The sequence below is a fragment of the Seriola aureovittata genome, chromosome 2, assembly GCF_021018895.1.
Source record: "Seriola aureovittata isolate HTS-2021-v1 ecotype China chromosome 2, ASM2101889v1, whole genome shotgun sequence".
Taxonomy (NCBI): Eukaryota; Metazoa; Chordata; class Actinopteri; order Carangiformes; family Carangidae; genus Seriola; species Seriola aureovittata.
In genome coordinates this window covers 16278497-16302955 of record NC_079365.1, presented here as the reverse complement: position 1 = coordinate 16302955, position 24459 = coordinate 16278497, and the positions used below count along the sequence as shown (strand labels likewise).

Here is a 24459-nt window from a genome sequence, read left to right as displayed (position 1 = left end):
CAATGAATGTCTACAACTACATCATCTGCCCGCCATCAGCCTTTCAGTCCAACTGAACGGAAATACTCATATGTACCCATGAACAGAAACACTCATGGGTTATCCTGACCTCCTCACACTTCTCCTAATAACCACAGCTTTCTGAAGAATCGCCACCCCCACTTTTGAGGGGCGGTAGTCTGAGGCTTTTCTCCCCTTTTGTCGTCACAGCAGTTTTTATAAACAATGAGCTGGTGCCCGCCGGCTGGACCAAACACTCTTCCTCTATATACATGATCTGTCTGTTCGGGATACAAGGCAGTTTATCAACAAGATGGCTACGGATCACTTGGAAATGAACGGGGATGCGGACCCAAACGGCGAGGTGGAGGTAAGGCGGCGCTGGTCCCCGGTACAAAAGAGAAACACAGCTTCGTGTTCAATAATGTTAAGCCTTCACTAATGTCCTGGTCAAACTGAGCCAAGGCTGAGTTCCCACAGAAAGACTCCCCGGTCAGTACAATTAGAGATATTCATCGGTATCACAGGAAATATTTGGCTCTCTTGTTTTTCATCCGAGTCTCTCATCCATCCAGACATCTTTATGTTTGATGTTAGCCGACGCAACCGGACAAGAATTCATTAAGCTAATGCAACCGGCTAGCTTGATTTTTGGATTAGCTCCAATTTCAAAACTAATATGAACATTTCATTCATCTCCAAAGATTCTTGGGTTCGTGTTGGACTTTGCCTCTGTTCCTCTGCTGTTGCCCTCAAAGGTTTCAAAGTTCAGTTATTCAGTTTTGTAATGACAGGCGACACAGAGGACCATGTGAGAACAGTGTACGAGCATTGTCCTGTAAAGGAATCCATGTGGATCAGCTCAGCCTGCGACCCGAGCCCGGATTATGATTTGACCTAATGGGCTAAAACTGTAACGGTAACTTGGTCACACTCAAGAATCATATATCCCCTATCTTCGTCTTTGTCCTTTATCAGGAAGGTCTGTCCAAATGTCTGTGCTCTTGGACCAGAAGGTTTCAATAGCTAAAAAAAAACCTTCATGCTTAACAAGCTTTATAACAACAACAATAATAGTAACAACAACAACAACAACAACAACAATAATAATAACACCAATAAAAATAACTTTGGAAAATGGTCTCTACAAAAATTAAATGGGAAATTGTCTATATATTAAAAAGTAAAACTGCTTCTGGCTATTTCACTGACTAATGATATTTGTTTGCGTTACATTAGTATAGTTATTAGAAGTGCAATGTAATTGTTTTTTTTGGTTTTTTTTTTTTGCAAATTACAGTGGGGGATGCTCAGTAATCTTTGTTACTGTTATGTTTACAGTGCTGGAACTGACAGAAAACTACAACTATATTAAAGATAGATACAGTTTTTACAGAATTTATTAAGACAGTCGCGAAACATTTGCTGCTTCCAGCTTCCAAATGTCACAATTTACTTTCATATAAGTTTAATATAAGTATAATTAAGTTTAATTTAAATTTGTGATGTGTGTTGGTCAGACAAAAAAGGCAATTTGAAGATGTCCCCTTAGGCTCTGGGAACTTGTGTTTTGATAATAATATTATAGTCAGTTTCAGGCTTTCATAAGCTTCATTGTTAGAAAAATTATGATTGGAAATAATCAGTAATGTATTGTACATGGTATCAAGCGTCACCTGTAAATGAGTAAAAAGGTAAATAAATAAATAAATAAAAACAGTGATTTACAGTTATATCAACTCAAAAATACATAAAGCAGTGTACAGTAAGTATGTAATGTCTGCTACTCATAGTTATATTATTTATATTTATATTTATATTATTATAAGAAGTCAGTTACCAAAACTAAAAATGAAACTGCCAAAACAGAATTCAATACGTGCGATTGACAACTAGTGAACGTTCATATTCATCTTTTGGTCTACTATGAGAGAACCCTTCTTCCTCTGTGAAGAAAGGTGAATGCTGAGTTGAGCAGCTGAACTGAAACCCTGAGCACTGTACTAAACTCATACTAAGCATTAACAGGGGTCTTGGTATTGACCCTGGTTTCTTGCGGTATAATGTCTATGCTGTTTAAATGAACCGTTTACCACATCCTCACTTCAGTTTTAAAACAAACGGGGAAAAAACAACTTCTTTCTTTGCTGTGCCATAAGAGGGAAGGAAATGGACTCCTTGACATAAACCTTTCCTGGATAGATTAGCCAGTCTATCTGGCAGTTACTGGAACATGAAATTCTTCTCACTTTAACTCTCCACAAGGATACATATTTCATATTTTGTTTTACTTACTTAAGAAATAACATGGAATATCTAATAATAATCTGATAATGATAGTGGTGAGCAAGTGAGTTTCCTTATTGCTAGAAGTTTGTGCTTTCACATTTACTATGTTGCGTGAGTCTTTACTCAATTTTTCCACTGTATTTGGGTCGAGGCTATTTTAGCTTCTTGTGTTTTCATGGCTTTGTCAATTTGAAACAAAAGATGTGACAAATTATTTTTGACCCCTGAACTAAAACCAACAAAATTAACTTTCTTGTTAAACAAAATTTCCCTGTTTAAATTTGTCACTGACCAAACACTTTCACTTCCGTTAATAGTTTCCCTCGAAAAGAGTACCATGATTGCATCATTTTGTGTCACATTTTCGTCATCATACTGATCAGGTCTGATGTCATCGTAGTGCATGCATTCAATTTATTCAGTTGGTTAAATTCTTCTATAACTCAAACGGTCAAACTAAAAAGTGATTCACACATGAATACTATAACACTCACACTAAATGGTATTACAAAACAATTACCACGAAGTATGTCAGTTAAATGTGATTCTTCTTGTCATCAGTACAGCAGATAGTACTAAACAGGCCTTGAGTTTATTGACATATGTGAATTTAGATTAGATCCAGTCTGCCATATTTCCATGAAATCCAACGTGATGGCAGCAGCGGAGTGCTTTCATTTTCTCCATGTTAAAGAAACTTTTTAAATACCACGTTTACACAAGTTTCAGGACAGAAAATCAGGCATGTTGGCAGTGTGAGTGTTACAGTTGTAAAAGTCAAAAATGGTCAAGATAGAGTTTTTTACCAACACAGCACACTGATGGTTGAGGCTTATTTAGAGGTGTATTCATTATTATTACTAGTTTTTAAATCACAGAATTATTTAGTGACATCTGATTACTTTATTTTTTAATGTAAATGGAATCCACCATAATAGAACCATTAATAAAAGAACATTGGAGACAAATCTGAAATCTTCCACTGACCTTGCTGAAAATAGATTATCAAGCCCACGCGTCAGATATTATATCACCAGATGTCACTTATATGTGATTCTTTGTGTCATACTGATGTCAAGGTCTGTGTTTGTTTTCAGGTACCGCTGCGAGACCCATGGAGGAGGCAACCGAGACCCCTGAACATGAACCATTATGCCAATAAGAAGAGTGCAGCAGAAAGTATGCTGGACGTGGCTCTACTGATGGCTAATGCCTCACAGCTAAAGGCTGTGCTGCAGCAAGGACCAGACTCCAACTTCTATGTGCCCCTCATTACTTTTATTAGCATCTCTCTCATCCTACAAGTCGTGGTGGGAGTTATGCTCATCTTCATAGGTATGTTTGGAGGTCATTTCGCAAACTTCTATTTTGCAAACTTCAATTCAATCACCCATGAGAAGATTTACAGAAAGTGAAGCCAAGTAAAGTCAGTTTTGTTTATTTTGCCCAAAATCCCATATGTTGCTTCAAAGTGTTTTATAATCTGTGCAGCATATTAAACCCGTTATCCTTAGTTTAATACTAAGGCATACTAAAAAATATATATGTATTGTTTTGGTCCTGCAATGCCAAGATAAGCAACCTAAATGATTTCCTTTACTTAGAAAACAAACATAGACTGAGTTTAGAGAGCCACAACAGGAAAAAGTAGCTGCCAAGTTGCCTCTGCTTGCTGCTGTTTCCAATTTAAAATAGCTCTCTTCATTATCGTAAAATATATTATGTCATAGGAGATTTACCAGTACTAAGAGGGTGTGTAAAAATACAAACCTTCCCTCTGACTAAAAGAAGATTCACACAGGTGCCTCTCTCAGACCAGCGAAGCGTGTAATGTTCTAATGGAGGAAGAAGCTAATTATTCACCTGAGGCCAGTGCTGTCAGATGCTGTTAATTTATATGTTAGTCTTCAGTAACGATTGCTTTCCTGCAAATTTGACAGGAAACTCTGTGCTGCCACCTTCTGGGAAAAGGAGGTCACTCCTACTGTCTAAGCAAAACTGTAACATCTTCATGTGTCATGTTTCTGTCCCCAGTTAAGTGGAACCTGAATGACGAAAGCATGCACTACAAGCTGAACATCATGGAAAATGTTGCCACAGCCTTTGTCTTTATAATCGTCGTCATCAACGTCTTTATCACAGCCTTCGGTGTCCAGCAGCCCATCCCAAGTGCTTAATCACCTGCTACATGACCTACCAAGCCTACTGACGAACTCAGTAAAGATGGACCTCCACATTATTTATAAAAATGGACAGGATATGTATTCACCAGATTCAATAGCATGCAGGTGCCTTTGCTGTTCTGTAAGTCAATCTCCCAAGCTTGAGGAGGCCCAACGTACCCCGCGGATCAAGTGACATTGTCTGCTGTGGCTGTGTGTGTGTGTGTGTGTGTGTGTGTGTGTGTGTGTGTGTGTGTGTTTAAGGCGTTCCCTTCTTCACCAACTATGTCTGTGGACAAATGTCTGGTCAGTTTTCATTTGATACGGTGCAATTCTCCCCTTTGTTACCTCTTATCATGCTCAGGTTGCCGATGCAAATAAATTGCCTTTACCTAGAAAACAAACATATTAGGAGCAATATACTGTCTATATACTGTCACTCACAACCACTGTTAATGTTTCCTGGGGAAAAACAAACAAACGTTCTACTGTTATTTGGAAGTTTAAATTTGTCAGTATCTGTCAGAATAAGCCTAATGTATGTGTACTGAAAAGAAGAAAACGTAACAGTCACCACAGCATAATCCAAATGAAATTGCAACAGGATCCATTTTGGCTCTACTGCTGATCGAGGTATTACCTAACAGCTTTATTATGGGGAAAATATATGGTTTTAAAGCGTTTTAAACCTCATCCAATGAAGTGGACCTTTGTTTTTTTAAGTTCTATGCAAAGTCTAGTAATGTAATGTTTAAACTGATTTACGCGAATATATCTTTTAGTGTATGTATGTGTTTATTTTTAAAAGACTTATTTTTAAAGGACCAAAAAAATGTTCCTTAGCTTTTTGCTAAATCATCTTGTTTTACACATTATGACTACTATTTTGAATAAATTTATAAATGAAACTACAAAAGTGATATGTTGTTAATGATTATCATGCATAATTTTTATTTTACAAAGACACAAGTCTCAATCATATGATAAGGCATTTTTACATGGCAGAGTGCACAGAGAATGTGACTGTTAGGCACTGATCAATGAGTAGACATGAATTGACAACTGACACAAATGAAACACCAATATTTCCCTTTAGAATGATATTATAAAAGTGTTACAAATACAAGCTGTAAAGTATCTTGAGGCGCTTCTGACATAACCTTTTGAAATCCTGAAGATTAACCTCCATCACATAGAAATAGGTTTTAACAAAGCACCATACTGTTATGTTCTGAAGCTCTATGTCATACATTTTAATGAAATTGTTTACAAACAGCCTGAGAAATACCATCAAATGTAATATGTCTGCCATTTTGGGGTCTATTAATTTGCTGCAGTACTTTGTATTTAAAATAGGCTCATCACTAACTAACTAACTGAAAAAAGGCACATTAAGAACAAGAAAATATCCACAGTATTGGACGCAATATCTATCAATTATTGAGGCTGGGATAAATCTCTCACAAACTGAACAGAACACAACAAATGTAAAATCTGCAGCAATCCTTCGTGTATTCAGCACTGGGCTAAAGGCTGCTACGAGCAAACCAGAAAAAAAAAGTCTCATCCTGAGCTGACCCAGAGGAAACAAGAAGGGGAAATATTCAGGCATGCTTCCTGTTTTAAAGTAAATAGTGTGAACAGGAGACGTGCTTTGAGATAAGTCATTGTTTGTTAACGTTCTCAGTCTTTGTCTAAAGTCAATGTTTAACTCGTGAAAAAACTTGGTTAGAGATGCCACGAAGTAGGTGGCAATGCCTTAACCGTATATGTGTTGCAGGCCACGAGGGCCAATTCCATCCTTGTCAAGGGGAGTGCTAACCTTCTCTCCTTTCATACAACACGATAGGATGGAGGAGACACGTCACTATATAGATGAGGAATTATACAACGTAGTTTCACTTATGGTGCATTCCCAAGTTTCCAAGTATTATATCTGTAAAACAAAACTCTGGTATGTTTCCTTTATATCCGGTTGATCTGTGTTAACGCTTCATTATCACAACTCTTAGATATTCTTATATTTTAAATTATTTTGGTCGTAATCCTACCTATAATGCACTGCGCTGGTACGGCGGGATATCATTGGTTGAAGCAATCACGTGATCGCTAAGCTATAAACTATGAACTGGACAGAAATACATGGATGTAATACAAGACCTAATAATACATTCATGCTGAAATATCACAATGTAGCTACTGCTCAATATTATATCTGGCTGGTCACGGGACTAATCTCTTTTTTGTCTAAATGTGAACAGCAGAACTTCGGCGGCTCTTCTAGAAAACCAATATAAACCAGGCTACGTTTGGTGCTGTAGCTCCTCTTCTGACCGCAAGATGGCGATGATGTTCTAGTCTGAATTAATTCGGGATGGACACTGAAGTTATTTCAATATGCTTGATATCAGAGGTGACTGAGCAGATAAGGCAGCATAATTCTCAGTTACACAAATAAATGTACATAGCTCAGCATACTGCAAAAAAATACTTTAGGTGTTACCCACCTGAACCTTGGTGTAAAGATGGTTTTACACCACATTTGTGACACTACATTGTTTAATCTTCTTGTAAATCGAGAGTATGCATTTCTTTAACCTATTTAAATAGACATAAACATGAGAGTAAAGTGGGGCAAAGCGCCAAATGTAACAAAATAATTTATAAAACTGTGTACAAAATTAGTATTGAACCCTTGAGAAGATAGTGTGCTGTGCTTTGGTATGACTAGTAGGCTATTCTATAGAGCAGTACTGCTGAAGCACCTGGTATGAAGGAATCGCCCCCTATTTCATGAGGCTTTCTTCCGTGTACCAAACAAGAACCTCCTGAGCTTTTCTTTTCAGACCCAGAGCAGCCATCCCGAGGGCCCGACTGCCTCCCGCCACTTTAGCTTCTACAGAAAAAGGACACTGTCTTAGTAACACTAAATTAACAGCTGTTACAAATTAACTATCCAATAACACTGGCAATATATAATCACCACAATTACAATGTCAGGTGATTTTTCAGTTAAACAACTGGAAAACAACTTACCACTGTAGTAATAGAGTATAGCCATCCCTACAGCAACGCCGAAACATCCCAGAAAGAAGAGGGGACCTGGAGAGAGGTTAACAATGCCAAAGTAATTTGTTATCTGGTGTGCTTGTTAAATAACTACCTGACCCATCTTCTGGTGGACATTTAGCAGTTTCAGATTTTTTTTGAATAGTAAAACAGTTTGAATGTTTACATTGGTGACACAGTGACATCTTTTCCTTTCACAACGTACCTCTGTCATTCATAACATGTCGCTGTCGGTAGACATGTGGAGATGCAAGTGGATCCAAGGCATCTGGAAGCAGAACAGGTTACTTTTGGTGTGCAAATAAAAAGTAGAGTACACTAGTATACACAACTAAATACGTATAATCCATTCTATAATATCTAAATAATGATAAGGACTAACCTCTCAGGCGGAGCCGAGTGGGCAAACTGTAGTATACCTCCTCTACATGCAAGTGGAGAGCCCTGTAAAACTCCTTGCATGCTTCTTCGCCTTTGCCCTGCAGATTTGTCAGGAGCTCACCCAGTCGAACACTAGTGGGCACATCCAAGTTTCGGAACTGGATAACAACAACAGGGATTATAAGAGGCTATTTTTGATCCCAAAACTGTAATTATTCCTAGGGTGCTTACTGACACTGGAGCTTGTATCCAGATACTCTGGGTGGATTGCCCAGCTCAGAGCAAAAGATTATGGAAAATTATTTCATTTATTTACAGTAAAGTGTTGTTATGTAATTAGTGCCTCTAAGACATAATTTCCTTGATACAGTTTTTAACCACAGTGACTGTTCGAAACGACCATGGATCTGAATCTACGATGCCTGTCAGGTGCTTGAGAAGAATTAGAATAATTTTACATGTAGTGATATAACATTTACTTCAGTCATAAAAGTAAGTACCATTTTAAACATGCAAGTACAATTTTAAATATATAAAAAATTTAAGTACCATTCTTTGACCTAATTTCAGGAGGAAATAATGTCTTTCTTACTCCATTACATGTATCGCACAGCTACAATTAGGCTACTAATTACTTTTCAAATCAAGATTCTATAAAGATCTACCAAACCTACCATGAGTTTACAAACTACAACACATATATAGCTACAGTTTTAATTGCTGCTTGCAAGTTAATACTCCAGTAAAGATAATTACATTGACAGTGGTCATTCTGCTGTGTGATGAATACCTTTACTATTAATAAATAATAATAAATAACCTTTTTTAAATAAAACATAGACGTACATTTTTAGTGTGAAACTATTATTGACAATAGAATAATTTTACACTGTGATGCATCTTCTATTTGTGACAGCACCACTGCCAACATGCCACCATGGCAGTGACGCACATTGTATATGAGGACTTACTTTGGTGGCCTCCTTGTCCGAGAGAATCTGCGGGTAGATTCTGTTGAGCTGCAGGATGAGTTTGTCCACCAACTCTGTGTCCAGTCTCTGCTCAGCTTTGAGGAAGGCGCTGTCTTCTACCAGCTGCTCATGAAAACTGTCTGTGCGTGTTATCAGAAGGAATTAGAAAAAGAAGTTAATACTTCATCAAGACCCTTGTTCCCCTCTACACTTTTTGATAATAAGCTAGCCTTTTCACTTGAGGTTATAGGCTTCTGAGAGGTAGTTTGACATTCTAAGTGTCTTTTCTCGCAAGTGTGGCAGGAGAGGAGTAGCTATGTGGACATGGTTTGGTAATGTCTCGACACAACACTTCATTGTCATTTAACTTGTATGTAGACAGAGAAGTGAAAAGTAAGCATCTGTCTCCGGTCAAATATGTTCTTGGAAAAACTTTTCAGAAACGTCAACAGGACTTGGAGTGAGGCGTTACATTGTCACTGGTAAAGCGAGACAAGTCGTTCATGTCGTTAGTACTTATGCTACTGTTCGTGTTTTGGACCCATTGAGAAGATATTAAAGCGAAACAGAAGTCTAAATAAGTGGTAAAGTGAGCGTTTCTCTAGTAAGTTAGTTTAAGTAAAGACACGAACCTCCCATTGTGGAGTCCCTTCTGTCCTTTGTTTGGACACGCCCTCTGACGTCACTTCAGCCGCGCCTTACGTCGACGTTTTGCAAAAAAAAAAAAAAAAAAAAAAAAAACTCTTCCTTTTTAGTTTTCACCGGAAAGAGAAATGAATGGAACAAATCTAAGCTAGGCAGTGACAGTTATGTTTTTTAAGTTTTTATTTTATGATTTATCCTTGTCAACTTGTGTTAAATTTTGTGGTATACTGAAGTTTATTTTAGAGATTAGGAGATTATACCTCATTTCCTAATGTACAACTTTTATTGTAAATCTCAGTATTTAAATGGGAATATTTCACATGTTCACTTTAATCATCCTCCAATAACAATACCTTCTAACAGAATTTAATTTATCCATGTAGTCTTTAAGATTGAACAACAAAAGGTGTGTATTACTGTAAAATGAACTGAATATTTCTTCTACCTATTGTATACTGTTACTGTTATTGGTAGGTATGAGGTCAATATTTATTGTATTACCTATTTAAAATGTTATATAATTTGTATTGTTTGTATACACAATAATACACTATGTATTTTGCCACTTAATGATCTGTAAGTTTAAGGGGTAAAAAGAATATACACAGTGAAAAGAATTGCCAATATATCCAGTACTCACCCCATGGAATCATAAATATTGTACCCAATAGTGACAAGTAAAATAGAATAAGTTTGTGTGTGTTACGTCTGTATATCTCAAAAAATTTTGCTGTCTTTAATTCTCCAACAAAGAAAGAAGTAACCTTTATTGTGAGACCTACTGTAGCCAACTTATGTTTTATTGAAAAAGGACAAAGACCTCAGAATTGTGAAAGTTAGATTTATTTCCTCGCCAGCCACAACTGGAAGCAAAGACAGTAGCCAACAGTTATGAATTCTGAGCGTCTTACCACAGTTTAGTCTTCTTGAAATTCTGAGCAGCCACCTCCACTCAAACTCCCTTATGAAACGAAAAGGATGGTGACATCCTGTAGTCTGAGCAGTGTCAAATAAATATAATTGCAGTTATAGTAAAAACATATAAAAATCAATTAGGACCAAGAATGTGAGCGACAATGTGTAAAATATTTTTTTTTACAACGCATCAACATTTTTTGCCATGTTTGCAAATTGCACTTGTATACACGACACAAAATGGCACTGTGGGCTTATTGTTTGCAGACAATGGATTTTCAAACAGTTTACAAAAAATTGTATTAAAACAATTACATTACAGACTCTCCTTCATGAATAAAGTTTATGAATACTATTAACATCTGACCTTAACTTAGAAATCTTTAAATAAGGTTTGCATTAATACTCTTCCTCAGTCATAATAAGCATACAGAAATTTGTAACAGCTCTGCCATGTCCACAGAGGAGGAACTCAGTCATACAAAATTTAGTTAAGACCCTGAACTTGAAGCTCCGTATCTGCAGGATCATATAAATTGAATACATTGAAAAAAAAAAGTATTGTTTTATGTTTTAATGAGCTAAACAGGAGACATGGTTATCAAAAATCAGAAAGGCACCACTTAATCTAAGGCCAAAAGGAAAACAACTATGGTAGAAAAGCTTATTTGTCTCTTGTTTGATTTCAACCAGTTTGTTGAAAGTACTGCTTTAAAAATAATTACCACATAATCTCTGGTTTTGTTCAAACAAATAGGGATAAAAATATGCTGAATCACTTGAAAATGTCATCAAGAACCTGGCGTGCACACACAGTAAAACATTGTATATAACTTGAAACAATTAGTATGACTTTAAAACAGAAAGAGGAATCAACTAAGAGCGAATAAAAAAAGTGCTCAGTCAGGGTAACACAGGCAATGAGTAATCAGCAAAACACTCATCTTGAGTTTTCCTCTGGTTCAGTAATAATAGTGGTGTACATTGTTGGAAGACTGAAGGACTGCAGTGTCCAGCTGATGTGATGACTCATACTTTCTGCAGTCACACTGGTTTGACAGAACCTTAAGAGATTTTTGTTTTTTGGCACTCTAAAAAATAAAAAGGCGCTTGTCAAATACTGTTGGACATTTTCTTGTGTAAGCAATGACATGATTTGGACCATGATTAGAGAGTGAAGAACCCAGGAGCACAGACTCTCACAGACACTGTGACAGACCTCCTTAAGGCCACCTGGCAGATAGATTTACTGCAAATGGAAAGAAAACAGAAGAAAACCACATTAAATTGATTGTTGATTGATTCAAATTTTCACTACATTAGTCAGACGGAATTTATGAATGAATTTAGCAATTGGGAAAGTTAGCACACAGAAAAGATGGCTGTGGGAAGTAGGACTGAGATGTGTTATGCATGCAGTCTTAACATATGAGTCACTCATGCAACAGGGAAGTTTTAGTCAGCTCAACACTATTTTACTAATTATTAACTTTTTGCCACTGTTCTTTCTTACACCTTTGTATTCTGACACAAACCTTTACAATTTAAGAATATAGAGAATAGTAAAGAAAAACATGAATATTGCACTAATCAATTAAATAATTTATTGTGATACATACATTTTTGGTGGCTTTTAGTTTGTCCTATATAAAATCCCCAGTGGTACCATCAATTATTTAACCCTAATTGCCATGTCTAGCCACAGAACAACTCACCATTACACTGACATGTCACAGCGTTCACACATGGATAAAAGCTTGGTACTTTCCATGTCAAATTATACCTTCTTATACTTATGACAGCAAATCTGGAAGGGAAGCAACTGGATTGAAATTAGCGTGTAGGCTTCCAGTTTCATTTGGTTATCAAGCCAAATAAAGATATAAATATCACATGGAAAATGACACTTGTGTTTATCATCCATCCTTGTGCCAAATGAACAGGCGCTGTGTGTTAATTTAACCAAGAAAGCAACAACAATTCAAACTAAAAGTGCAATTGTTTTATGGTAGAAAATGACTAAAATCTACACAAAAGAAAGAAATGGTTCACCAGTCTAACATTATGAGCACCATATACTGTTATAACAGTGCAAAAGTATTGAGCAGTAATAATGGCGCTATGTCATATAGCAGGTTAGAGGTATAATGGCTACGAAAGAGCTCAGTGTTAGATTTGTGTTTCTTTTAGCCTTTGCATACACTCAACTTTTCAAATGAAGACGTTTCCATAAGGTAGAAAGAATGCTTTGTGACCCCGGAGTTAGCTCTGCAGTACAGCCTCTGACTTACATGATGGCTGGAAGCGGCTCCTTTGCCCTTTATTTTGCCTTTGCCTCCCACTGCTGTGGCACTGTTGCGCCTTGCCTGCTCATGGTCAAACTCCAAGTCCTCCAGGCGCTGAGTTAAGGCCAGTTTCTGCTGGATGGCCATACGTAGCAAAGAATTCAGGGTCTTCTTCTCATCCTCAGCAGCAGCCAGCTGCCTCTGCATGTCATCCAGCTGGGTCACATACTCATCACACCTGAGCAAAAGAGAGGGAAGAGACGGAAAAAAGAGAGGGGAGAGGGGAGAAAACAAGAAATAAGCATTATCACCAGCAGGTGGAGCAGTTTGCCTTGGATTGCTGCTGCTGCTGCTGCTGCTGTCACATGTTTTCTCCATTCCCCAGACAGCATTTTCCAGATGGGAGGATGAGGTCCCTGCGAGCTGACTCGCACAAGTATTACATCAGACTGTTCCCACAATGCTTTGTGTCTTTCTCACAAACATACACAGACAGACACTCAAACAAAACAGTTGCAGAATAAGCGCTAAAGTTTTGAATTATTCTTTATCATTACTAGGAAAAGACACTGAAAAGAGACAGAATTAGCAGAACATAAAGATAAATCAATGTTATTGATATTTTTGTAATGTTTCCTGTAGCAGATCAGAGCAGATAGTGCATGAGTTATAGCGTGTGCCCTGGACCCCTTGGCCATCAGGATGCCACATTACAGTTAATTTTCTGTTTAGCGGGAAGTAAATGTAAATCATTGATTATGTATAATCATACCTTGTAGCAAACATGGCTCGAAGAGAGGAGAACGTAGCAGCATCCTCTTTCAGAGCCTTGAGTTCATTGCGGAGCTTCATCATTGTCTCGGTCACCATGGCCTTCTCACTGTCATACTTGCTCTTCAGGTTGGCCAAAGCAACCTCGGCGGTCTAAAGAGAATAAGATTTTATATAATTACTAACTGCTCACACTTAAGTAAAGTCTAAATTCAGCGCTTATTTTAAGCTAAAGCCAATGATCCGATTCTGTTGTGTGTGTCAGTGTGAGGAACAATGAACATCCTTCCTCTGAGAAAAAAAAACACAGCAGGTATGCATACACACAAGCATGCACATACAGACACAGAGTGGTCTTCTGACCTGCTTGTTGGCCTTCAGCACAGCTCTGAGAGTGGCTATCTGTTCCCTTTTGGTGCTGAGCAGGGACTTCAGTTTCAGGATCTCTGCCATGCAAGCTTCTTTGTCTTTGTCTGCAACTGTGCTCAGCTCCAGATTGGCAAGTCTCTGGCGTGACAGCTCTGTGGTGCGGTCTACGGCCTGCTGAAGGTGGAGGATCTGGTCCCTGATGATGGCTACGATGTTATAGATGTTCATGGGTTCTGGGCGGTGCTCTGGGGCCGGAGCTGGGGAAACTGTGGTGATGCTGGAGTCTGACTTTCCAGGTTCAGTCCCAGGGATCAGCTCATTACTGATAAGAATGAAAGACTGTTGCTCCTGCCCCCTTCTTACCATGACCTTGCCTTCCTTGTAGTAGTCGAGCATGACACGGTTAGGGGTCTCATTGTTGCACATACACACATGGTTGTAGAGATTGGCCAGCTCCTCGCTGAAAGCTATGAGCTCATCCTGGGCCACGTTAAGGCTGCCAAGTGATTCTCCTGCAGCCCTGCTGGCCAGATGGAGCTCCTTCTCCAGACGAATCACCTCCGCTTTGTCTGCTTGGCTAATCTTCTCTAGGGACGCCAACCTTGACCTCAAGTCCTGGACATCGCTCTCCAACTGCGCTCGCTCATCTTCATACCGGGTTCGACAATTCTCGTACTCTGCCCTCAGTGTCTTCAGCTCCTGCCTCAACTCCCCAGCTTCAGACATCGCCACAGTGTATTTACACTTTAGGATCTCAGGTCCGTTGATGTCCAGCTCATAGTAGTCTCCGTCATCATGGCTGTCTCTGTCTTTTTCACTGTCGAGGGCAGAATGGCGCTCCTTACTGGCCTGAAGTTTCCTCATTGCGCTGAGATTCTCAGTCAGCCTGTTGACGGTTTCCTTTTGCTCAGACACAGTCCCATAAGCCTGTTCCAGCTGCTTCTGGGTCTCCTGCAGAGAGTTTATCAGGGCCACTTTCTCCCGCTCCACCTAATATAAGAAGGAAATCAAAGATTAGTTTGCCAACTTCACAGCACTGATCAAACACAAAAGAACATTTTCAGCAAATATCCCAATAAAAATAAAAATGTGGACCGTTCAAGAAGCTCTGACTGTGTCTAATGTAAAGAGTAATCTTGTGAAGCAATATTTTAGATTTTTAATAACTATACATACATTCATATGTGTGTATGTGTGTGTGTGTGTGTGTGTGTGTGTGTGTGTGTGTGTGTGTGTGTGTGTTTTTTTTTTTTTTTTTCAATTCAATAACTTCAGGAATCACCCAGTAAATATTTCTTCCTGAACCTCGTGTAATCTATTTAGATTAATTTAATAGTGAGTTGCGAATGACGTTGTGTATTTAATTCATTTTCTCTATTCTGGTCCAATAGACAATTGGATTACTGGGACGAGATAAGTAAAGAGTGATTGCCATTAATGTTGAAATGGAAAAGAACATCTGTGCCACAGTACAGAAGTTTATCAACAGTCTCTTTTTGTAGAAACAACTTACAATATGCTTGTGATGTTGATGTTTTACAGATATATTGTTCAATCTAATTCTATGGTTTTGTCACCATAAGGTATGTCTAGGTGAAGTTGCAGTCCCTGCTGAAGCGGCTGTGTGTGCTATCAGCGTGAGTAAACTTCAGGGCAGATGAATATTCACAGACAACCATTCAAAGATGTGCCCAGCAATAAAGAGTCAGCCCGCTCTTTTTCTGTGCACCTTAGTTTACAGCTAAATCTACTGATCCATTGCTCTCAACTCATTCTAGTTGAAAACTAGAAAACTAAATGGATCAGGCAACACGTTGCATTGAGAAAGTATTGTCTTATGGTAAAAGTGCATCTTGTGAACTTCATACCTGCACAAGCTGTTGTTTAAGTTTCTGGATCTCAGAGATGTTGAGCTCGCTCAGCAGGTCGTCCACCAGGCTGGGAGCCGGCTTAAAGGCCTCTCCTCTCTTGTTCACAGCAGCTCTGTTGTCGTCATCGCCTTCAGCCGTCTTCATCAAGCCATTTTCGAAGCCTCTGATTAGGTCGTCGTTGTCAGGCTCACTGATGGTGGAGGGATCCTCGTGGAGTTTCAGGTTGTCGATGGAGATATTGAAAGAGCTGTTGTACACAGAGCCGCCAATGGTCATGTAGTGGGAGAGCTGCTTGCGCAGGCTGGCCTTCTGCTCACGCTCCGTTTTAATCGTCTCTAAGGCCTCTGTTAACTGTCGCTCAGCGATTTCTCTCAGACGCATGGCTTCCTCCAGCTGGCTGTGCAGGCACTGGGAGTCCTCCTCCAGACGGCGAATCTCATGTTTTAGACCTTCATACTCCACCTGTACACATGGTCAAAAATATAAATAAAATTGTTGATAATTTTCCTCAATTGTGTCCACTGTAATTCTTATAATAGGCCAAATATATAGTATTGGGACAGCAACATGTTTTGCACTTCACTTTCTTACATTGGAAGTACATGACATAATGACTATGTGGTGATATGAGAATCTAAAAGCAATAATGTAGGTATTTGGACTATATTCCTAATCTAATCAAACATAATTTCCACCCAGTTGAAGATGTGCAACAAAGTGAGTATTGTGTTCAGTCTTATTTGTCTTACCTGGTTCTGTCTCAGCACAGACACTTGCTTCTGAAGAGAGATGTTCTCCTCCTCCAGCTCGCTGTAGTCCTGCAGCAGCCGAGCCTCTCGCACCTTGTACTCTCTGATGTCATCACGTAGCTGACTGCGCTGCAGCTCCGCCAGCTCTGTATTCTGCACATGGGAAGAGACAAACAATGGCAAGTTATGGCAGGATGCATGAGCATGAATTAAGGATCGATGTCCACTGCCTTTGATTGAGTGAAACATCACCCAGACAGTGAAAACTACAGCTTCGCAATGGTCCGGTCACTGTGAGTGAAATGAAAATCAGCATGTCCGCATGTTTGGCATACCACAGGGGCAAGACCTTGGCAGGGAATGTAATGACGGAAGGAGGACATGGTCCACTTACCAATGCATGCTACAGAGAGCCCTGGCGGAGAACATCCTTTGTGTCACTCACAGTGGACCATTACATCATCTTTCCTGCTGGGCTCAGTGGAAACTTGCTAACTGACCCTCCCCCACTACAAGCACCAACTCTCTGACTCACTACCAGTGAAATCACACTGTACATCACAAAATCTATTAGCTTTACTAACTTTAATACCATTTTTATCATAACTGATTATATACTACTTACATTTTAAAAAGCCACAGGACATTTTTACAGTACTGCAACACATGAAAGCCACTGGCATCTTAGATTTTCAGTTGACCACAAGTTAAGAAAAATGGTTAACAAGTGTAAAAGGGGGATTTGTGTGTCAAGAATGTATAAGCTACTATTAAAAAAGTACATGACAGCAAAATGACTCAGTAAAATCCCGTTTTCATTGACGGTACTTGCAAAATAATGTAATTATAAGGTTTGATAAATCAGGATTTGTGGAAATTTCAGCTTTTGAATTTTAAAGAATTTGCAAAAATTTTCTAAAAACATGTTTCCACTTTGTCATTATAGATTATTGAGTGTAAATTGGTGGGCCAATATGGAAATTGTATCCATTTACAATTAAGTCTACAACACAGTAACGAGTGCAAAATATTTATGTATCTAAAACATTACCTCTTTCATCTCCAGGGCAATGGAGGACAAGCGATCATTTTCAGCCTGTGCACTGGTGAGGGAGGCTTTGGCCTGTCGGAGCTCATTCTGTAACTCTAGGACTTTTTGCTGGTAGATAGCCTCTTTACTGGCAGACTCCAGAATCAGTGACTCTTCCCTGCTTTCCCCATCTGCTGCCACCTTCCTTTGGGTTGAATAGGCTTGTCCAAAGGCCTGAGGACAGACAAAAAGAATAAACATCAGAACAAATACTCCTTCGATCAAGGACTGTAAACACACCTGGTCTAAAAATCTCACACAGAAAATGTGTCCAGAAAAAACACAGGCCACAGAGTACTTATTCAAAAATACCCCATCAGTCACTGGTTTACATTAACCTGCATTTATTAATGGTTCACACACCAACAAAGCATGGAAAGAGGTCATTGCAAGCACTAATTGCATTTGAACTGCATACATTTGAATTTGTCATGCTCATATGACAAGTTGGAGCAAGCTGGAAGCTGCTGCCTTCCAATCCACATTCAGGGAACAAAAAAAACCTCATTCTGTTCAATCTGAGTTGAGAAAAACAAATTTTTATTTCACAATTAAAAAGATGAAAACACCCACACATAAAAAAATCTATGTGTGTTCTGCCACTGACTTTTTGCATAAATTCATTCCATTACCATCACTGTTGCAAGCCACAAAAAACTAAACCTCTCAAAATAACTTGCAAATACTTTCAGACTATAGCACTCACTCTCCAGCTACGCATCACCTCCAGACAGCTCGGCCAAGTCATCTGTGCAAACCTCTCCTTACCTATACCCAGACTTTACCCAGCAGTTGATTTATGGAGCTTCTTTGGAGTGGAGCTCAGCCAGGGAGAGAGCACTCCTTGATATGTCCTTCAGGTTTTTTTCCCCCCCTGGCTCGATTCAGGGAGGAAAAAATCCTGATGGATATTCATCAGACATGCACAAAACCCTGTCACATTAATCAAGCAAAATAAAACTTTATATATCAAAACTTAAAGACAAAAGGTAAGTCATTTTATTTTTACTAAAGCTAACCATATGTTGACTATCACTCAGTCCTTAAACTATTTATATTTTATCCCACTGACTTGCATTTTCTAAAAATGAGTATAATTTATTTAAAAATAAGGCAAACCTGACGGATATTTATGATAATTTATTCGTAAAGATGATGTTTTGTGGTACATTCAGTCATGTTGGGCCACAATATCCAGAACTAAACTCACAGGACGCTGGTTGTGCTTATGACTTGTGCATTTCAATGCATGTATTCTCAGGTCTGTCTTTCCACATTAAAGGAGTGTGCAAGGCAGGGTCTTCTCTCAACTTATTAGAGTGGGGCCTAATGGAGTGACAACAAACAGGGTCCTGAATACATTGATGGCTAAATAGTAAGCAAAGTGTCTAGGCTGAGGTTAACAGTATTAAGAGACAGTCAGGGTAACACAAGAACAGGTTAATAGGATGATAGTTGGTGTCAGAGTCCCAAAGACATCTGACTTAAAAGCTTTTAGATACCCAGCCAACATCTACTGACACTGGGCCAAACTGGTGATGTAACGGTCACTGTCCATGGAAGTCCTGAAAGCCACCACGGGGCTGGCGCTCTCCTTCCCACGACCCCCTCTACAGTTTCAGTCAAAAAAAAAAACATATACTGGTTGCGATGTGAATTGATCAGGAGCCTAAATACACAGAGTATGCTCATGGGTGACTTCTTTTCCTACTTTTCTCTACTAAAGAGAGAAGCAACAGTCAGAATCATGAGATACCAAGAGAATGACTGCAGCCGTGAGTCACTTTATGACTGGACTGTGATCTATGACATGAACAACGTGATGTGGCCAAAAAAATCACCATCAACTTACAAATAAGTATAAGTAATTCAAAGACCCACAGAGAATAGAGAGCCAGAAAAATGAAGCTGCAACCACCTCAATTATCAATTCATCGTTTCAATCATTTCTCAATGATTGCCAAGCATTCTCTCGTTGCAGCCTATTCAGGGTGAGAAATTACTCATTTTCTTTGTCAAATATGAAAGTAAACTGATTATATTTTAAATTTGGATGTTGGTATTATATCAGAAGACGTGACTTTGGGCTATGGGAAAGTATAACTGGCATTTTTCACTATTTTATAACATTTTATAGACCAAATGATGGAGCAATTCATCAATCAATATAAATATAGAAATATGTAGAAACACTTGTAAATAAACAAGTTTTTTTACCAAAGTAAGAGCCTGACTTCTTCTGTTTGAGCATGTCTTGTTCGGTATTTAAAGCAGCTATCTGTATACAAGCTCATGGATTTAAGATAGCAACTAAGAACATTGGTTGAGCTGAGGGACAGTACAAACAAACCCAATACACTAAATTATTAAGACCAAACAATGGAGGTTTAGTCAGTAACAAGTGTTGACCACAACTGCTGAATGGTAAAGCCAATGTGGAAGTGCCTTAGGATGCAGTTCCTCTAAAGGTTGATAAACTGGCTACAAGAAAACAACTCTAGACTATACTGAACAGAAGGGAAAATCCGAACTTCTCTCCTGAGATACAGTCAGAGTTAGAATCTTAGTAGCTAATGTTGCTTCTTCTTATGTCTGTTGATGTGAGGATTTTAAAAACAATTGCTCTATTAAGACGGTATTAAGGCAAAGTTTTTAGTATTGTATGCTGACAATAGCACTGACAGATGTATCAGCCTCTCACATTCAGCTGTGGTGGTTGCTGCTTTTCCTCAGCCCAAATCAGATTTGTCCAGGCTCTTCCTCAATTTGGGCAATTTTTGGCTCCAGTAACTGTCAGAGATGGCTGCACATGATATACTCAAACTTCAAGTAGTTGCTTCAGAATTCGAGGGGTGATGGCACAGACTACCATGTGCATTATGTAGTTTGCATAAGTGAGAATCAAATCACTGAACAAATGTCATATTGGATGTGAAAAGTTTGACTAGAGCAAAGTCATAACTAAGGCTATAATTAGTTGGGTAAAAGCAATCTCAGGCAGCTGAATTTTCAGATCATGAAAACAGATGAAAACCTCTTTGTCATGTGAACTAAGGGCTTTCCTGATCAAACCATATTGACAAATCCCAAAAAGTGGGCAGCTAGAGAGGAGAAATTCAAGGAAACCAGATGCTGCTGTAGGTGTAGCTTAGAAATATCTCTCCAAAGACAAGAGGCTATAAAAAAAAAAGCAGCATGGACTGAACTGCAGAACAATACTGAATCGTATTTCTTTTCTACTTTCTGTCAACCAGCAGCAGCTTGGCCACATAGGCATGTCAGTCTGACACAGTCTACTGAAGCTGAAAATGTATGATGTGAAGGCCTCAGCCTTACATACCAAGAGCAAGTACAGGCAAGTGACCAAAAAGTAATGACAATTTTTTTTATCCTTATTTCTAAGTTTATTTCTGCATTTGGTTACCCTATCTTTACCATCTGCAACAGCCTTTTACAGACTTCATATAATATTTCAAGAGGCTTTCAGCAAATCAAGTTCCACTTTATGGCAAATTATGGTTCTTGGAGTCATTAAGTCAAGTTCAGGCTGAGCTTCAGACACGGGGCCAAGAGTGACAGCTTCTACCACTTATAGCCTAATGGTTCTGATTATAGACTATGATTCAGACTGACACGTTCAACCTGGAGGTGAGCAAGATATTGACGATGCTGCGACAGAATAGTTGCCAGATCACACAGTCTTCACACACCGATTAACATTACAACCATAAACATTTTTTTTTTTTAAGTGTCCGGCTGCGTGGCTATGACCTCGGATTACCTCCTTCAGCTGATCCAGCTCATGTCGGACCGTCTCGTACTCCGTCTCCAACTCATCAAATCGCTGCTTGAGCTGCTGTTTCTCTTCCAGCACCGCCAGTCCATACTCAGCCGCCTGGATCTTCTCATGGGTCGTTTCACGGAGCTCCCGGGTAAGACGTTCCACCTCGGCTTGCAGCCACTGTGGCCCGGCCTCTGTCACCAGCACGGCGTCGGGATATTCCTGCTCCTCCATGGACATCTTGGCGAGCCGCCGACTCAGAACTGTAACGGGACCCAGCCCTGGCTAACAGGAGCAGCGGAGAAAACCACCGACACCACAAATCACTGCCGTCTTTGTTTGAACCGCATTGTTGAGACTTAAAAGGCGTTTGGTTCTCTTTGTCTTTTTCCGTTGCAGTCTTCGACAAAGCTCAGCCTAGAGGACACGTTTATCATTCTCGAGGACTTTCTTTAGCCTCCTCATGAAGCTGACAGAAGAAACTTCAGTTGAGATCATCGATTGGAAAAAAAAAAAAAAAACCTTCTTCTTCTCCTTCTTCTCCTTCTTCTTCTTCTGCTGCTGCTGCATCTGTTGCTGCTGCTGTTGATGTTGTGTTTTGGCGGGTGGAAACATCTTTTAGGTGCATTACCGCCACCTTCTGAGATGGAGTGTGGATCCTGATGCGAAAGATTATAATAAATTCTATTATATTCTTCCACTACGTCCGGTCTTTTCCCAAACTGTAAATATCGCCCTGTAACGTACATACCCTGAGTTCAAGTGTAGCAATTATTTCAGCTCAAGTTTGACGCAACCTCTTTCCAGTCTGTACGTACTTCAGCGCCTTATTGACTTCAGGTACCAGAATGCATTGCGCGGGCAGGGACCAGCAATTTACTGAAGACGTCATCACAATACTGCCATCTAGAGATTCTATGATAAAATTACAACTATAACAACTAAGGAGATACTAAAGCAATGACTGGCTGCCAATTTAAAGCCCCAAACCCAAAGACATTCAATTTAAAATTATATAAAACAGAAAGACAGAAAAGTACAAAAAAATAAGAAAATATTTGGCTTTTATTTGTTTAATATCACAACTGACAAAATTAATCGATTATAAAACTTGCTGCTGAAAATTTTCTGTCACTAGACTAAACTTTGAATTTGTTAATTGTTTCAGCTCTATTTGTGATTCAGATATAAATGTGGCTTTACCAACACCATAACTGCTCTCATTACCAAAGTGACTGAAAGTTTTTTAAAAATATGGGCTGCGGCTAGACATCTATTTAAAAGGAAAAAAGGTATTAACGTGTTCTTTTCTCGGTTTACTGAACTTTACAGTCATAACTGTTCTAATGCCAAATACCAAACAAAACTGTTGATTTTGAAACTGTTATGAATGCTGAAAGGTCTCTAAGGTTTCCTGTTGTCTTGGAGCCTCACCCACTTAGACCTCAAGACGGACTGTGTAAAAAAAAGCAGTGCATATGAATGTGAAAGCAAAACATTCTTAGCTGGGACTTCCCTTCTTTTTATGCACTGCAGACAGCTTGGCAGAGTGGTTTGACCAGGTTCAGGAAGTTGTCTACTTGATGTCTGAATATCTTGTTGATACTACACCTGCCTAGAGAATTTGCCTGCAGCTGAACTTTATCTCTGAGTCTCACGGTCCTTCATCTGTGGTAATGGTAAACCATTCTCTTACTCTCTCTATATATATATCTAATTACTATATTGTGATATTTTAAATTCTCTATATGCTACTGTCTTTCCCTCATTCTTTGTGTTTATCCATCAAACTCTGTGTGCTGACGCCTCTCTACCAGGAAATCATGATAGTGTTTCTTTTGCAGGAATATGGAAGGGACGACATTTATGACTTTTACCGTCACTGTAAGTCTTCAGTAGTTGAGGGTGGTGGCATTCAATGTCCTAAAATAAATTCACCTTTGTTTAAAAGATATATCTTATTCTTAATCCATTCTTTTGAACAATTTCAGACAAATATTACCATTTTTATGCAATCTGCTTTGGTTTGGGATGTGGAGCAGCCCTCTATAGGCCCTTTCGTTGTAAGTAGACATACAGGTCCTTAAATAGTTACTCAAATTAATTTACACTTTGCTGGGAGAATGTGCATTTCCAATAATCTAATTTATCAACAAACCTATATGTTTTAAGTTTATAACATGGACTTTAATTGTTTAAGCATATTCGTGTTGCATTTCCAGCACTGGTGATTCCATCAGTTCTTGGTGTGTTTTGCACCGTAGTGTTTGAGATTGCGGGCATAATATCTGGTAAGATATCATTTTTTTAACCAGGTGTTCCTTTTTCCAAATGTTAAACAGGGTATTTTAGATGAACCCTAATCTTTTTTTTGTTCAACAATGACAGTCTCACTGTTCATTTTTGGTTTCTGTCAGACCTGCCAGCTCATACCAAGAGATGTAAAGGCCGTCCCTTTGCAACAGGAGGTACTTTATACACTTGAAAATGGTTACGGTTCGTTCCAGTGGTCTATTTTGAATTCAAAACAGATTAATATAACCAACAAAATATGTATTTGCAACTAACAAATGTAATTAGAATATTTTCATTATTTGGAATTATTAGTTTTTCATTATCTTCTAATCTGTAAATGGTGTTACAATTCATTTTTAAAATTATATTTAGTAATTTTCCATAAAAATAATCAATCTGTGAGTAAATCTAAAGCTGTTAAGCAATAGTTTCCATTGATTCATACTCTATGATAAAATCATTAAATTATAAATCAGTACCATATTCAGACCTATTCTTCATTAAAACTAACAATACCTTCTAACTCTCTATAGATGTTTTCTGGGGATTTTGTTTTGCCCTTTTTGTGGCTGTTCTGAACCTCAACTCGTATCACGGTAAAGCCACGTGATTTTACAGCATATGACATATGCAAAAGCCTTGGGAAAGTACTATTTTGTGGTTAAATATTATGCTTTTTTCCAGTCTACACACTGTCTTATGGATGTGGAGTCATAGTGTTTGCTCTTAGCGGAGGAATACGGAAATACTACTCTCTAAGGTAGGTAGGCTGATAAAGGTTATGATAATTTTGCTTTTTGTTCCTATGGGAGCAGT

General features: G+C 38.7%; 3 protein-coding genes and 1 non-coding gene across 4 annotated transcripts; 1 reads left to right on the top strand and 3 right to left on the bottom strand.

Moving 5' to 3' along the window:
* Window positions 1–37: 37 nt before the first annotated feature.
* ninj1 (ninjurin 1) lies at window positions 38–5359 on the top strand. The gene is made up of 3 exons (XM_056391341.1): window positions 38–370; window positions 3387–3624; window positions 4324–5359. The coding sequence occupies exons 1-3, from the start codon at window positions 314–316 to the stop codon at window positions 4464–4466; spliced, it is 438 nt and encodes a 145-aa protein (XP_056247316.1). The 5' UTR covers window positions 38–313; the 3' UTR covers window positions 4467–5359.
* A 14-nt stretch (window positions 5360–5373) lies between these two features.
* card19 (caspase recruitment domain family, member 19) lies at window positions 5374–9592 on the bottom strand. The gene is made up of 6 exons (XM_056391299.1): window positions 9505–9592; window positions 8873–9012; window positions 7903–8059; window positions 7726–7788; window positions 7488–7553; window positions 5374–7347 (listed from the first exon to the last, which is right to left on the bottom strand). Exons 1-6 carry the CDS (start codon window positions 9509–9511, stop codon window positions 7238–7240), a joined length of 543 nt encoding a protein of 180 aa, XP_056247274.1. The 5' UTR covers window positions 9512–9592; the 3' UTR covers window positions 5374–7237.
* On the bottom strand, window positions 6168–6295 carry LOC130162112 (U6atac minor spliceosomal RNA). Its single transcript, XR_008826234.1, has one exon. It is a non-coding gene; the product is annotated as a U6atac minor spliceosomal RNA (small nuclear RNA).
* Window positions 9593–10344: 752 nt separating the features above from the next.
* Window positions 10345–21840, bottom strand: LOC130178795 (protein bicaudal D homolog 2-like). The gene is made up of 8 exons (XM_056391287.1): window positions 21349–21840; window positions 17529–17741; window positions 16478–16630; window positions 15726–16190; window positions 13852–14847; window positions 13490–13641; window positions 12724–12955; window positions 10345–11681 (listed from the first exon to the last, which is right to left on the bottom strand). The coding sequence occupies exons 1-8, from the start codon at window positions 21586–21588 to the stop codon at window positions 11679–11681; spliced, it is 2454 nt and encodes an 817-aa protein (XP_056247262.1). The 5' UTR covers window positions 21589–21840; the 3' UTR covers window positions 10345–11678.
* Between the last annotated feature and the right edge of the window lie 2619 nt (window positions 21841–24459).

Excerpts from the sequence above, each read along its gene's own strand:
- ninj1 (XM_056391341.1), top strand. The coding sequence starts at position 314 with ATGGCTACGGATCACTTGGAAATGAACGGGGATGCGGACCCAAACGGC. Across the intron at positions 371-3,386 it reads ACCCAAACGGCGAGGTGGAG|GTACCGCTGCGAGACCCATG; the intron begins GTAAGGCGGCGC and ends GTTTGTTTTCAG. Across the intron at positions 3,625-4,323 it reads AGTTATGCTCATCTTCATAG|TTAAGTGGAACCTGAATGAC; the intron begins GTATGTTTGGAG and ends TTCTGTCCCCAG.
- card19 (XM_056391299.1), bottom strand. Across the intron at positions 7,554-7,725 it reads ACATGTTATGAATGACAGAG|GTCCCCTCTTCTTTCTGGGA; the intron begins GTACGTTGTGAA and ends ACCTCTCTCCAG. Across the intron at positions 7,348-7,487 it reads TATACTCTATTACTACAGTG|AAGCTAAAGTGGCGGGAGGC; the intron begins GTAAGTTGTTTT and ends CTTTTTCTGTAG.
- LOC130178795 (XM_056391287.1), bottom strand. The coding sequence starts at position 21,588 with ATGTCCATGGAGGAGCAGGAATATCCCGACGCCGTGCTGGTGACAGAG. Across the intron at positions 14,848-15,725 it reads TTAAACAACAGCTTGTGCAG|GTGGAGCGGGAGAAAGTGGC; the intron begins GTATGAAGTTCA and ends TTCTTATATTAG. Across the intron at positions 12,956-13,489 it reads CGAGCCATGTTTGCTACAAG|GTGTGATGAGTATGTGACCC; the intron begins GTATGATTATAC and ends TCTTTTGCTCAG.